General features: G+C 37.6%; 1 protein-coding gene across 4 annotated transcripts in view; it reads left to right on the top strand.

The window, feature by feature from the left end:
- Positions 1-16,007, top strand: part of RAPGEF6 (Rap guanine nucleotide exchange factor 6) — a 180,495-nt gene that overhangs the window by 48,129 nt on the left and 116,359 nt on the right. For 3 of the 4 annotated variants that reach the window (XM_070739274.1, XM_070739273.1, XM_070739275.1), the window contains exons 5-6: positions 5,548-5,617; positions 15,301-15,444. In XM_070739274.1, coding sequence (XP_070595375.1) covers positions 5,548-5,617; positions 15,301-15,444 — 214 coding nt within the window. The remainder of the gene's footprint in view (positions 1-5,547; positions 5,618-15,300; positions 15,445-16,007) is intronic. The other variant, XM_070739276.1, reaches the window with a different exon arrangement.

Genomic DNA, 16,007 nt, shown 5'->3' with positions numbered 1-16,007 from the left:
GATCACCATAACAGACAATTTGGTACTCAATATGGTGAGATTGGGTCTCACCCTAGAATTTCTTTCCAAATCCCTGAATCATTTTGTACGATGCCTTGTTCAAGAACATCGTAAAACAGGGCCTCATAGAGGCAGCTGTCTAGCACCTGCTGGACATTCAGACTATCAAGCTGGTCCCAAGGGACCAAAAGAGACAAGGATTTTATTTAGTTCTGTTCGTTGTTCCAAAGAGTTTGGTGGTGGTGGAGGAGAGATATTGTTGATTGCTCACCATTGGCTCAGATGTCCGTGGTATGCAGACTTTCTGGTGTCTTGGCTATGATGAAACCTCCTGAGAGAGGACAATTACTTCTCCAAGGTCATACAAACTATCCAGGCTTCCAGACCGCCGTCTACTAATCACATTTATGACGCTCCTTGGACGGTTTTCACTGCTTGGTGTTCTAAGAGATCCATTGATCCCATCTTGGCATCTGTGCCACAGGACCTGAACTTCCGTCAGGACAATTTGGATAGAGGGCATTCGCACAACACCATCTGCAGGCATTTGATGTTCCTCTCCATGTTGCCGACAGTTGGGGAATGGGGTTCTCACTCATCATCCAATGATTCAAAGGTTTATTAGAGGTGCAGCTAACTTATACCTGCCTGTGGTCCACAGGTATCCCACCTCAGATTTGCCTATGGTATTGCAGGTGCTTACCTCGGAACTTTTCCAGCTGCTAAGAACAACTACTGTTTTTTGAACCTTAAGGTCGTATTTCTGATGGCCATCACATTGGCCAGATGCATTTTGGAGTTAATGGCTTGATCCATTAGAGAAAACCTCTGCATTTTCCATTTGAACAGGGTGGTCCTTTATATTGAAAGTTATTCCTGGTTTCACTGGGCTCAGAGCCTTCTCATGCTCTGGAGAGAGTATGGCAATACTTTAGATGTGCAGACAGTTCTCCAGATTTACATCCAAAGAACGGCTGAGACCAGGAAAACAGAATCACACTTTGTATCCTTTCAGCAGTCATTGATTGACACTAGAGTGACTCCTTCAACAATAGGCAGATGACTGAGACAGTGCATAGCTAAGGCCTATGAATCCAAGCCCCTGCCACTACCCGAGTAGGTAAAACAGCCCACTCAATAGGAGTGCAGCCATGATGGTAGCTTGGTGATTGCAAGCTCTCATCAAAGATATTTGCAGGGCCCCCTCGCATCCTTCAGGAGAAGGGTCTTACAAAAGGTGTGTTCCACCGTAGGGACACCGGTCTCAATGGCTCCCCGCCCTTAGAATGATCGGCTTTGGTAGATCCCATTCTTGGACACTCCAGCAGCCACACTGGAGAAAGGGCAATGATCTTACTTGACTTGCTCCTTCTCTGTGAGTTGCAGGAGATTCCAAACCCGCCCTGGAGGCTGTGAGGTCTGGAGTCCAAGTGCAACTAATGGGATGAGGAGATGTTTATAGGTAGGCCATTATCAAGGCAACGGGGCATGGCTACAACTTTGATGCCTCAGTCTCTGGGCAGAAAGGACATTGTGAATCCCATCCTTGGACTCTCCTGCAACTCACAGAGAAGGAGGGTGTCAGGTAAGAACAATGCCCCTTCTAATTGTAATTTCTTTGATCAGAAAACTGAGCTCATTTTTTTTTCTTTTAACATTTAAGCAAAATAATATTGCTAATACCATTTTCTGGAAATATCTTGATGCTGAAGTAGATCTTGGTTCATGCAGCTATTTATTATTTTCTTATAATACTTGGAAGGTGATGAGAATTAAATATGGGAGTTAATGTGTGTTCTCCAAAGCAATAGAATGCATACTAGTCCTTTGCAAAGCATGCTGGCACAAGCAGGGACATGTCCTCAAAGTGTTAAGGTAACAGTCTCCTGGAAGACATGGTGCAGCATCTTTTGTAGTTTTTCTTCACATGTTTTTTGGACACAATGCAAGTATGGATACATAAATCATATTTCTGCTGCAACTGCAGTGAAGCACAGCAGCTGGACATGCATGCACATGTGCAGACAGCTGTGGGAAGCCTTCAAAACAGCACACCAAGCCTTTCAGAGGATGTGGCTGGTTTGAGGGGAAACATTTTGCTCATTCCAGTGAGCTTTTTTCTTTAAAAGCAAAGGTACCTTTTTGAATGTTTTATACAAGCCTATTTTTTAGCATTTCTTATTAGTGGAATAATACTTTGTTTTTAATTTAGTGCAATTAATATATGGATGCCATTACTGTTTGTGTTATATTTTAAATTTCCTTATATGCAAAAACTCTTGAGTGATCTGGAACTATAGTAAATGCACTAATCTTGATTGATTGAAAGCAGATTCTACAGGCTAATTCTTCTGTCACACTCCCAATGTCATTCAGTAAATAAGTATTACATGACTTGTTAAAAACCCTTTTCTATAAACCAGTGGTTCCCAACCCTTTTCAGTCTATCACCCCCTTGGTGCTATGAACTCATCCTCAGTGCCCCCGACACTTACCCCCTTCAGGTGGGGGTGGCTTGGTCAGGTGACTGAGTGAGCATGGCCAAATTGTAAAATGTGAAACTCACTTAACAACGCTCTTGCTTAGCAACCAAATTTTTGGGCTTAATTGTAGTCATAAATCTTCCTTCCTTCCTTCCTTCCTTCCTTCCTTCCTTCCTTCCTTCCTTCCTTCCTTCCTTCCTTCCTTCCTTCCTTCCTTCCTTCCTTCCTCCCTCCCTCCCTCCCTCCCTCCCTCCCTCCCTCCCTCCCTCCCTCCCTCTCTTTTCGGTGGCAGGAGAAGGAAGAAAGTGCTCTGGCCAGTGCTCAGCTTACTTTCCTTGCAAGGCTCGGAGACTGCCCGGCATGTCCATCTACCAGCTCTCCAGGGAGCACCTCTTTCTCCCTGCCCCTCCAAGGCCCCCACCAGCCCAGAGGCTGGCAGACCCCTGAGGAGTTCTGTAGGTGAACACCCCAACACTTTCCAGCACACAAAGTTCTCACAGCCGAAGCTGGGAAGGTGAGAGTGGCTAGGCAATAGTAACTGTGCCCTGACCCAGCAGCACCGTGTTCCCTGTCATGTGCTGTCCTGGTGCGCAGTCTCCTGGCTGGTGGGGGCCTTGGGGCAGGGATAAAGTTGCACTGCCTGGAGAGCCGGCGGATGGGCATGCTGAGCGGTCCCTCTCCCCTTTTTGGATCACCCTACAAGGGGAGGGCTTTGTCTTTGCAGTAATGGGGCGGGCACATGCACAGCAGTCCTGGGACATCCACTTGCCCTTCCACTGCCACCCAGGCTGTGTGGAGGGCCGCCAAGCATGGCAGGGCTGCATGGAAGAGAATAGGCTGTTACCTCCCTTCCTCGACGCCCCAGCATGCTTTCGTATCTTCCACATGGCCTCTTGGCATCCCTTGCCACCCCCTTACCTCTTAATGCCCCCCCCCCCAAGTAATCCCACTGCCTCCCAGTGGGCAATACCGCCCACTTTGAGAACCACTGCTATAAAGTGTAAGGTGGTTAATGATATGTCAAAATAGTTCATTTCGTATGGATAGCTGTATTTAAGTGAACGTTGTGCCAAGTCTAATTTAAATAAAAAGTTTTACTATTTTACAGCATCATATATATGAAAGATTCAATAAATAGGACATAGAGGAACTTGTTTAATTTATTTTAGGTTTTAATGGCTCCAAAATTATTTTCAAATAATGTGTTAACATTAATATTGAGCAGAATAGTAGCTTCAACACCCATACAATGTAGTTCTTGCCTTTGTAATTTTTTAGCATTTGTATGCCCAACCTAAATAATTTATTTTAACACAATAATAATTTCCTGCGTTTCACTATGAAGCGAGTAATTTAGTAGCATGTGCAAGTTCAAGACAGTTAATAAATTTAAAGCTATATATTCTACTGCATATGATATCTGATAAAAATGGAAACTTATCCTTTCTGGTTATGTTATTTCTTGTTTTATACACATTATTATAAAGAATTTTCTAAAAAAAAATTGGATTAGTTTCATCAAACCCATTTCTTAAATACTGTATATTAATACCTCTAATAGTCATTTTGGCAACCCCCTCTACCTTTTTTGGATTTTAATGGGCCTATTGAATAAATGGTAGATTCCACCTTTTTTCTTAGAAGTTCGAAAATAATGAACAATATTTAAATATTATAATACAAGATGATTTTTACTCTAAAAGCTAGAATCCTTTATTACTTACTATTAAAAGCTAGAATCCCTTATTACTTTACTATTCTTACAATTATACTTATCAGGTTATTACAATAAATGGTAAAATATTTTCTGTCAGTGTGTGATGTATGCATAATAATTTGTCTTTAGACTTTTTCATATTTCACGTTGTTCCTTAGCATTATTTTTCCTTGATGAAATAAATAATGTAACCTGAGCTGTCAATAGAATTCATTTTTGCCCCAAAATATGTATTATATCAATCTGCACCAGCAAGTCCTTCTCCCTCTCCCGGAATTAAAGAAACCTTTATCTTCTTATGATGCTGTCATTTAAATCCCATGCTTTATCATTGAAATTCTGCTGTAGAAGAAGAGGCAGAGCCTAGGGACCAGCGCCAGTTTGGTGCTGAAGGCTAGACTTAGAGGCTTGAGCAATAAATCTCAACTAGAACTTAACATATGCTCCTGATCCTTTGCACTTGGCATCTGCTCATCCAACTGGAGTCTTCCTTTACCTTGTATCACATCCCTCCGCTAAAATTTTCCCAAAGGTTCTTCAAACTGCTGAAGTGGTTTTACTAGGAATGTACCCAGAGATTATGGGGAAAAGAAGAGAACTTAATTTGCTATTTCGTATTTGCTTTATTTCCCTCTCACCTCATTATACATTCTATTCTACAAGGCATGATTTCTATATCTTTATCTCAAACTAATATTATAGTCATCTAATGCAACTTGTATTGGCATCCTTCAGTCTAGAAAGACCATGGTATCATGCCCGGGATGCAACTATACGACATAGTGAGATTTTCTGTTGGCTTTTCTGCTACATTTTAATATTACTTTTTATGACTCTCTGGATAAGTCCTTGCAGTCTTAGCAAGATTTTGCAAGTGGTTTGTCATTGTTTTCTTTCTTGGGCTAAGACGCCCTGAGTCTACGGAGAGGGGCGGCATACAAATCTAATAAATAAATAAATAAACTTTTGCAAGGTCACTAGCTGGCTTTGTATGTAAGAGTCTCCCAGTTTTTAGCTCAATGCCTTAAAGATACATCAACTACTTGTCATTAATACGATTATCTCTTTATTTTGCTTTCATTTTTTGGTAACTTTTATAGTATATACTGTAGCTCCATTTTGCGTAGCGTACTGGATGCTTTTCTAAATTGATGTCTTAATGAATTGTATAAAACATAGGTGATATATTAAAAAGTTTTGTTGCTCCTTAAAATAGTGATATGGAATATAATGCAAAATGCCCTTTTGTTTTGTACAATGCCTTACTATTACTAATCTTTGTTTCTGTGCTGCCTACTTATTATATACAGTAATGTGGAATTCACACTTTCTCATTTTTTTTCATAGCTTTGGCAAGCAATCTGGAGGAAAACGAGGTTGTGAATGCATTGTGTTGGAACCTTCAGAAATGATCGTGGTAAGGACCATTCTTGGAAATAATTGCTTGAAGAAGAGGGCACTATTCATTTTACCTTCTTGTGGCTATGGCTACAGAAAATTATCTCATGAATCTGTGCTTTTCACTGATTTATTTTATTTTCCATCACTAATTTTCTACATGAGCACTGAATGTTTTTAAAGGAACACATATCTCATACATATAATATCAGTATTCTAAAATATATAATATGCTTGCTTTCTATGAGGCCCATACCTATGTATATACATACATTTATAATACTTGCATGCATACATACATATATAGTTTCATTTTAATGTTATAAGACATCCAGAATTATATTGCAGCGAAATGGGTGGTAAACAAATTTAATGAAAAAATAAAACCTTCCTTCCTTCCTTCCTTCCTTCCTTCCTTCCTTCCTTCCTTCCTTCCTTCCTTCCTTCCTTCCTTCCTTCCTTCCTTCCTTCCTTCCCTCCCGCCCTCCCTCCCTCCCCTCCCCTCCCTCCCTCTCACCCTCCACCATTCTGAGTTCGTTCAAAGACAGACAGACAGACTGACTATTGATTCTTCCATGTATTTAAGTTGTCAAAGATTTGACTTCTTTTTTTAGGTCAGATAGTTTTAAAGCATTTAGCTTTCTGGTCTATGTAAGCTAATCTTGATTCAGCTATTTCATCATGTTTTGAATTTTTGATATTTCTCGGTTACAATGGTACTGGAAAAGCAAGAGTATATATTTTTATGCCTTTTAAGAAATGTGTGTAAGAAAAGTAATGTTTGAATTCATTGGAATTGTAGTGGCAGGGTAGGAAGTACTTAATTCTATCATTTAATCTGAATTTTGAGTTGTTATAGCACAGTGATTAGGATGCAGTACTGCAGGCTACTTCTGTTGACTCCTGGTGCCAACAGTCCAGCAATTCGAATCTCATTGGCTCAAGGTTGACTTAACCTTTTATCCTTCTGAAGTCGATAAAATGAGAACCCAAATTGTTGGGGGCAAGATGCTGACACTTTAAACCACTTAAAGTATATAAGTCTTAAAGTGCTATTGCTAAATTAAAAAACAACTTTAACATTACATTGGTAAAAATTTGAAATTATTTGTTAGTTTTGTATAGCATATGCTATCATGTGCAGTACCTAGAAAACATTATTTTGTAGAATTTAAGGCAGAGATACTATTATAAGACTCTTCTAAACCTTTTTTAAAATTACAGTATGTTTGTAGTTTCATAGTTCTGCCAATATCTGAAGGAAGCAGGTGGACAAACTTCTATAGTTCTTGATAACAATTCATTGTGATTACTTTTCTGGTAACTACCATGCTTAATATTTTGCTTTCAGATTACATAGCTTCTACTTGGAATTTTTCCATGATGTAGTCACATAAGAATCTGAAAACAATGAAGGTTTCTACAAGTGCACAAAATAATAGTGTTTGATTCATGAAGATTCTTTGAGCCCTAATTTTTCACACTCATATTTTGTGGGGTTTAGACAAATAGTTCTCATCAGACTGACTATTAGACGTGAACTTGAATTATATTAAGCAATAGAGTGGTCTTGGGAAAAAGATTTTACATAATATAAAATAGCAAATGATGATGCCTCTGAATGACAGACTGGTATCAGTATATATAAGATGGAGGAATCTCTCTATCTTAAGGAATTAGTACTTATGAAGCAGACAGTGACTGAATTTGTCAGAATTCTGAATATGTGGGGTGAAAAACCTGGAAAGACCTAAGGTTTTGAACTGATATCAAGGACTTAGGTTTGATTCTGATCTCAGTGACAAACGTTCACTTGGTGAATTTGGTCCCTCTTTCTTTGTTCAATCTATCTTCACAGGGATATAGTTACAGTGGTGCTTGAAAGATTATGCACCCTTTTAAAATTTTCAACATTTCTCTATAATATTATCTAACATGAGATCCTAGAACTATATAACACATATTTTTTTAATTTATTCATTTAATTGGATTTATATGCCGCCCCTCTCTGAAGACTCGGGGTGGCTTACAACACACACACACACAAAATTTTTTTTATATATATAAAGAACCCTATTTAGTAAGTTAAAAACATGTGTTCATATATTTATTGAGTAAAATGATCCAAAATTATATATTTGTATATGATAAAATTAGGTAAACCTTTATTTTTACTAACTGGCATGCCTTCATTCAGCAGCTATAATTGCAATTAAACTTTTCCTATTATTGTTGATCAGTTTTGCACATCAACTTGGAAGAATTTTAGTCCATTCCAGCATACAAAACAGCTTCAGTTCAGGGATATTGGTGGACTTCCTCTCACGAATTGCACATTTTAGGTCCTTTCACAACATTTCTGTAGAATTAAGGTCAGGACTTTGATTTGGCCATTTCAAAACGCTAACTTTGTCCTGTTTCAACCATTCACTGGTTGAATGACTGACTTGTAGACTTTGGGTCATAGTCTTGCTGTATGACCCACTTTCCCTTGAGTTTCAGTTCACAAGGCCTTCAGTTCGTACAGAGAAATAACATGACATTTTCCTGTAGAATTTGCTGGTACAATTCATAATTTATAATTCATAATTACATCAATGATGGTAAGCTATCCTGGTCCAGAAACAACAATGCAGGCCCAAACCATGATCCTGCCTTTTCCTCCAGGCCAAAAAGTACTATTTTTTATCTCATCTGTTCACAAAACATTCTTTCATTAGCCTTCAGCTTATCCATGTAGTCCTTCTCATGTGGCATCAATGATTGTTTTTGGAAACTAGTGGCTTTCCTCTTGTAACCCTGACAGATACACCATTTTGTTTAGTAATATCCTGATGGTGGTCACATGAACCCTGACATTTCTCTGTGAAACCTAATAGTGTAAGATTTTGAAACTAACTATATTCTTCTTCTCCTTGTGTCATATCCGTCATCGGATGTTGGCAATCATGTTGGCTATCCTATTTTTGTCAACAGCCACATAAAAAAGTGCTGCTGTGCTTTGTCCAAACAAGTCGCTTAGATTTTAAAGCCATGATCATCATCTTCTGCCTGGACCTTGTTTGCCTTCAATCTTTCCTTGGCGGATTAAAGTGAAGGATGCCATATTTTTCTGGGTGTCTCATCACATGTTGAAAATATTCTAACATTAGCTTTTAAATGGCTTTAATGACTTCCAATTGCTTTCCCAGGCGGCTTATCACCTCATTTATGATTTGATTAATCCAGTTTATACTTAACATCTGTCTATAAATCCACATTTGAAATGCTTCTAGTTTCTTCAAGTGGTTAAAATTAACTATATAGATAAAATAAATAGCTTTTCATGGGAATCAGAATTATTTTTGTGTACTGTCAGTCATGACAAAGTTTAGAATTCTTATGATTTAAGTTGGACACTAGAGAGGGACTAAAGTGGAGGCAAAAAGGAAGAAAAAAACCTGTCTTTGATTTTAATTAGAGGTTTTTAAAATCACACAAAACACTATAACATTTGAAATATTAAAGATGACCTATCATCCCTCCCAGACCTGACAATACTGTTTTATTACAAGGCTACATTAACAGAATCTTGCAACTCTGGAGGTACAAATCTCAATCCACTGCCACTTTTAACTGCTGGATCAATTAAGGCGGGTCCTCCAAATGTTCTTAGGTCTTTGAGGAATTGGGTTGTTGTTATAGCTGCAATAACAAAATCAATAACTGCCTTTGTGAACACATCATTTAAAAAAGATCTAAAATAAGAGATCAAAGACAAAATAATAGAGATCTGCAGAACTGAGTGGAGAGATGAAAGAGTTAAGGTGGAAACTTGGAAAATAGAAATAATAAACACAGGAAGTAGAAATATTAAATCGATGAAAAAGAATAAGATAATTGAGGAGTCTTGCTTGACTTACAGAACAACTTGGAGAAAATTGTAAGGAAATAGGTGTTGAAGCCTTAAGAAAAATTTTTTAAGATGGGAGGAAGAAAAATTCGCAGAATACTACAGAGGAGAGAAGAGTACAAAATTGACCTATTTGATCAGGGATAAGGCAATAAGCACGTTTACAGAATACTGAAAACACTTTATGGACTTTTTGCTGAAAATGGGTAGAATGCAGCTAACGATTTTTGGAGCTACCAATAAAAAAGCATTGAATATGGGAAGAAATACAGGTGAAACTCGAAAAATTAAAATATCGTGCAAACATTCATTTATTTCAGTAACGCAACTTAAAAGGTGAAACTTAATATATGAGAGAAACTAATTACATGCAAGGCAAGATAGTTCAAGCATGTGATTTGTAATAATTATAATGATTATGAGGTACAGCTCATACAAACCCCATATCCACAATTTTAGTAAATTAGAATACTATATGGAATCAATAAAACAAGGATTTTACATAGAACAGTATTAGACCTATGAAAAGTATAAGCATGCATATATATTCAGTATTTAGTTTGGGACTGTTTTGCAGCAATTACAGCCTCATTGCGGCATGTCATGTAAGCTATCAGCCTACACCTCAGTGGCACTACTGAGGTGTTATGAAAGACCAGGATGCTTCAATACGACCTTCAACTCTTCTGCATTGTTTGATCTCATGTCTCTCATCTTTCTCTTGACAATGCCTCACAAATTCTTTTAGGGTTCAGATCAGGCAAGTTTGCTGGCCAATCAAGGACAGAAATACCACAGTCATTGAACCAGTTTTTGGTGCTTTTGGCAGTGTGTGTAGGTGCCAAGCCCTGCTAGAAAATGAAGTCAGTATCCCCATAAAGCACGGTATTCTAATTTTTTGAGTTTCACCTGTATTTTCTATTTTTCTGCATTTTCTCTTTCTTCTGTTTATTTTTTATTTTATTTTTTTTATTTTTAAAATATTCAATAACTTATTTTAAAAACACACATAACAGTTTTGAAACCTTTCCCAGCCTTCAGAGTATCTGTCATAGTTTTCAGAGATCTTCTCAGATAATTTCTTTATTTGAGTCATGACTCATTACAATAGACTTCCATTGTGAAGGTCAGACTTTGATGGTGAATTCCCAAAATTCTATTCTTAATTAAGTCAGCATCTCCCATACTCACTTTTGGTTATTATCTCATTGAAACACCTTAATTTCCCATTTTAACAAACTGAAAATGTTAAGAGGTTTGTGTACTTCTGTGACATGTAGCTTTGGATCATTTCTCTCAATAAAAAAATGAACAAGTATAATGTTTTACTTATTATTTTAAGTAGATTGCCTTTAACTAGTTTTAGGTCATATTTATGCAGAAATATTGAACATTCAAAAGGGCTCATAAACTTTTAAGCACCACTATATATGTGGAAATAGTGCTACATTTTTAATGAATTAAACATGTGCATGGTTGCCCAACTGAAACACAACTCTGGATGTCTCATAACAATAAAATAAATAACTATAAAATCGAAAACAGCATTTCAACCATCCCTTTGGGATTTCCAGCAACCAGCTTTATATATCCCTATTCTGTACTAGAACCAAGGTGAAAAAACCCGAACACTGGGATGAAGGTGTTGCATAAGGTTTCTACTGCCAAGGTCTCACTAGATGGCAAGATTTCATGCAGTGTCCTATCCTTTCTGGTAGGATGGGTAACAGTTCTGCATATATGTTACTTTTTGCTCCTGAAAAAAAATGGAATGGTACCTAATATTTACTTATCTAATAAGTAAATAAGTACTTAAGCAGGAGCTGAAGTAAAGGATAGAAGAATATATGAAATACAAATATACTATTCAAGACACAAATGAAAAAAACATGGAATGAGAATATTGCAGATCAGTTTTCAAGTGTGTCTTGTTTTTTTCATACTGTTTGTTACAAGATTATTATTATTATTATTATTATTATTATTATTTATTAGATTTGTATGCTTGTTGTTTTGATAGTATGAAAATTACAAAGTGGTTATATGGTAAATGCTATATATCATAAAAGAGCAAATACACATACACGTGCAAATTAAGAATTTGCTGGAAAATTTTATGAGTTATTTCATGGTTTTTTTTAACATTGGGGATTTCCCACTAGTCAAAGCATTATTAATTGGAAATTACTACATTTTCACTTTTCGCTAAACGTAGAATCAGAATTGGAAGCAATTTCCTGACTCATATAGTTCAATCTTCTGAAACAGAATTATAGTTCTGATAGTATCTCTGATAATTCCCTAACTATCCTTTCTCAAAGGTTTTGTAAAAGGATGAACAGTGTATGATGTGTGTGATGGGTGGGTTCTATTTTTTTTACTACCAATCTGGGTGTGTGGGTAATTTTGTGGGCATGACTTGATGACCATGTGATGGTGAGCGTGGCTTTGTGGTTATGTGGTTGGGTGGGAGTTGCTGGGTGACCATGGTACAGACAAGCCACCATCAGCAATTAAAGATCACACACATTCCAGAGACAGTATAGCAATGAGATATATTGAGTAAAAAACGTCAAGGCATAAAATGGTTAATAGTCAAAAGTATATCTTAGTCCAAGGCAGGGCAGGGCAGGGCAGGGCAGGGCAGGGCAGGGCAGGGCAGGGCAGGGCAGGGCAGGGCAGGGCAGGGCAGGGCAGGGCAGGGCAGGGCAGGGCAGGGCAGGGCAGGGCAGTTCCCCCATTCAATCCTGCCTGCTTCTGCAGTGGGGCAGCCTCTTCCTCCGTCTCGTGCTGAGCATATTTTATTTATTTATTTATTTGTTGATTGATTGATTGATTGATTGATTGCTTGCTGCCCTTCTCCTTAGACTCAGGGCGGCTTACAACATGTTAGCAATAGCTCTTTTTATCAGAGCCAGCATATTGCCCCAAAAATCCAAGTCCTCATTTTACCCACCTCGGAAGGATGGAAGGCTGAGTCAACCTTGAGCCGCTGATGAGATTTGAAATGCTGACCTACAGATCTACAGTCAGCTTTAGTGCCCTGGCACTCCCGGCGAGGGTACATGGCGCAGCCTCCCCCCCACCTCTCTCTCTCTCCCCCTCCCTCCCTCCCTCTCTCCCTCTCTCTCTCTGCTAGTCCGCAGCCACAGACCCCCATGTAATATCAGCACTTGCTGATTCTGCCTCCATCATCTAAGGCTGCATTACTATTACTATTACTATTAGTCTTTTCATCATTTCTATCATGGATTTACCACTTATGGCTATGACTGTAACGTGTTGCTTCTATCCTTATGATTTATATTGATTGTTTCTTGATTGCTTATTTGACCCCTATGACAATCATTGTTGTACCTCATGATTCTTGGGTGCTCAGGGGTGGAGCCCCATTTTTGCTACCCCACTGCATTCCCTCCCGTCTGGGCAGTAGCCCACCCCTGAATTCAACCATACCTTCTGTACATTAGAACATTACACATGCCTTCCCTAGTTTGCACATAACGGTTAGAGCCAGGAGATGTCATGGATTGAGTAAAATGTGATGAAACTCATTTAACAACACTTGCTAAGCAACCAACATTTTGGACTCAATTGCTCAATCAAGGATAGCTAACAGCACTTTCAATGAGCTCTCAACTCAAGCTCAGTGCACATGAGGATCGTCAAACAGTGATGATAAAGTATGAGTAAAAAAAGTTTACCTGTCCCTCCCTCCATTTCTCCCTTCCTGTAAAGAACCCCATAAGGTCTTTGGTAGCAGGAAGAAAAGCCAGAGAACATGCCCATCGATCATCTGGCATTCTTAGAGCTCCACTGTTGATTATCTTAGTCTTAGAAGGATAGCTTAGCAGCCACTTAATAAACAATAAACAATAAAATGTCAACTCAGACTCTGTGCACATGGGAATGCCCAAACAGTGAGAGTTTCTTTCTTTCTCCCTTGAAGGCCTCCCTGCACCCCTTTTGGGCCTAGCAAACCTTCCTACAGACCCTGGGAACCAAAAGGCATGGGGGGGGGGGGGTGCACTACACCCACTCACACCTTGTTTTGGGCCTAGCAAGCCTCCCTACAGTTCCCTGAGAGCCAAAAGGGGTGGGTGGGGATCCTGGAAGCAGGAGTGAATTCTAAACTCTTTGCCTGTTCGCTTCCTCCTGCACCATGTGGTAAAGAAACAAAGCTACAAAACAGATGGCGGCCACATGCATCATGCCGGAACTTGGCTTCTGCACATCCTCAGAAGAAAAATAATATTTTTTTAAAAAAAAAAATCTAAAAAAAAATAATATTGTGGTGCCCACTGACTGACCGATCTGAATTGGTGATGTTATCGTGATGTCATTAACGGGTGAACCGGTCCGAACTGGGAGGAACCCACCCCTGGTGTATGATGTGTCAAGTACACTAAGATGTATTTTGCAACTTTATTTATATGTTATATTACTTTTGAATTCTGGCCTTTGTTGTAGCAACCAGGATAGCCTCTTGCATTATATTATCACAGCATGTTGTGTAGCATGAAAACTAGCCTGAAGATAATTATAGGCACATCTGCAATGATGTTTAGAATTAAATAAAACAATGAGTAATTTGATGGATAAAAAGTATTTTTTTTAATAAAAGAAATAAGAATATGATTTGCTTGAATAATTTACATAATTAATAGATATTATTTATATTTATAAACTTCTGGAGAAAGCACTTGGATATTGTAGTGTCAGTGTATATTCTCTGATAAATGGATAAATATATTGCTATTGTCATAAATGTATCATTCCTGAAATAACTTATGTTTTATTCAATCTTTTTCATTTGCATTTTTAAAATTCATTAACTTAGTGGAAGTCATTTAGGTGTCTGTTTAATTCACTGTTTGAAATCAGTTGTTTCTGCATATGTTAACTTTGTGACTATCTAATAATGATTTCAAAGATTAAATCATATTGCAATTGCAAGAAAACCATAGAACTCTTATTAAATTCCTGGGTGGAAGACTAGGACATGAAAGGAGTTTTCCCTATTTTCAAATAATCATACAAATATGTTTACTTTTGGCCTTTTAAATCTTCATATTATAGAAAATATATATATCTACATATCTCTTATACATATTTGAATTATCTCATGTGTTCTTTTGTTAGTTCTTTGTATATATGTATTTGTCTCTGCTCTTTCCGGCTGAGAGTTCCAAAGGAAATGTGTATGTAGACTTTCTTTTTATAGCATACATGAACATGAAAAAGAACCAAGTTATCATGATTGCTCAAATTTAGTTCAAAACTTTTTTGTATGTCGTGAAACAAACTAGAGGCAGTACTCTCTCTGTCTCTCTCATCTACCTACCTACCTACCTACCTACCTACCTATCTATCTATCTATCTATCTATCTATCTATCTATCTATCTATAATTTTTTATTTCAACATATTTGGTTTACAAATATAACTTTTTAACAAACAGTAATAACTGTCATAATAGTACAGTTTATTTTTGTCTAGGTAGCCATTTTAAGTTTATAAAACTGTTCAAATACAGTGAATAGTTTTTATAGATACGTAGCGTTACTTAGGTTTTTCTTTTCTTTTTAAACAACACTGCTTCCCGGAAGGAAATTGTGGCCTCTCAGCTCATTGTAGTGAGTAATTGAAGAAGTGTTGCTTTAGTTTCAGGAACTTGTGTAGATTTCTTATGACACAGTCACAGTATTAACTCATGCTGAGCCTGTCTTCATGAATTTTTTAAGCTTACATAGACTTTCAGTGATATGGAAGAACTGGATGTTTAATCAGGATCCTGAACATGTGTTCCAGGTAGATAATTCAAAAGAGAATGAAGACAATATCTTGCAGAGGGAAGTGCCTCTTCGACAATCTCGCCGGAGGTTTCGGAAGATTAATCAGAGGGGAGAACGTCAGACAATTACAGATAATGTGGATGTTAGTAGCTACCTTTCCGTGAGTGTATTTCCTCTTCTGTTAATTATTTACCCATCTGTATTCATCACTCTCTGTGTTTGGTTTTCTGTTGGAACAAATGAAGAGATACGTAAAATTACAAAATAGATTTTATAAAATTGGAATCAAAGAATGTTAGTTAAAACTTCAAAGCAGCCGTAAGTCTCTCCGATTCATTCTAATGCTCTATAAACTCTAAAGATCAACATTGCGACAATTTAGTACTTTTGGACAATGGGAGTTTTTACATTGAAATATGTTTAGAAATATTTTGTGTAAGTTTAGCTACCATGAAGAAAATTCATGCTTAATAAGGTAAGTCATTTGTTTCTGTGAAAAGAGCTATAATTTCAATTTAGTGGTGTATTTCTTTTTGTCCTAGAAAAACAATAACGTCTGACAAATCAAATTGTAATGAACTTCTAAGATTGTTTACCTTCCATCAGTCTCAGAGACACAAAAACTAATTTTATATTTGCTCAGGTTGATCAGGAAATTAGACAGAACTTTATAAACACAATTAACAAAATGTTAAAACTGATTGAAAAAAATCAGGAATTCCC

The sequence above is a fragment of the Erythrolamprus reginae genome, chromosome 2 (genome assembly GCF_031021105.1).
Source record: "Erythrolamprus reginae isolate rEryReg1 chromosome 2, rEryReg1.hap1, whole genome shotgun sequence".
Classification (NCBI taxonomy): Eukaryota; Metazoa; Chordata; class Lepidosauria; order Squamata; family Dipsadidae; genus Erythrolamprus; species Erythrolamprus reginae.
This window is presented reverse-complemented; position numbering and strand designations above follow the sequence as displayed.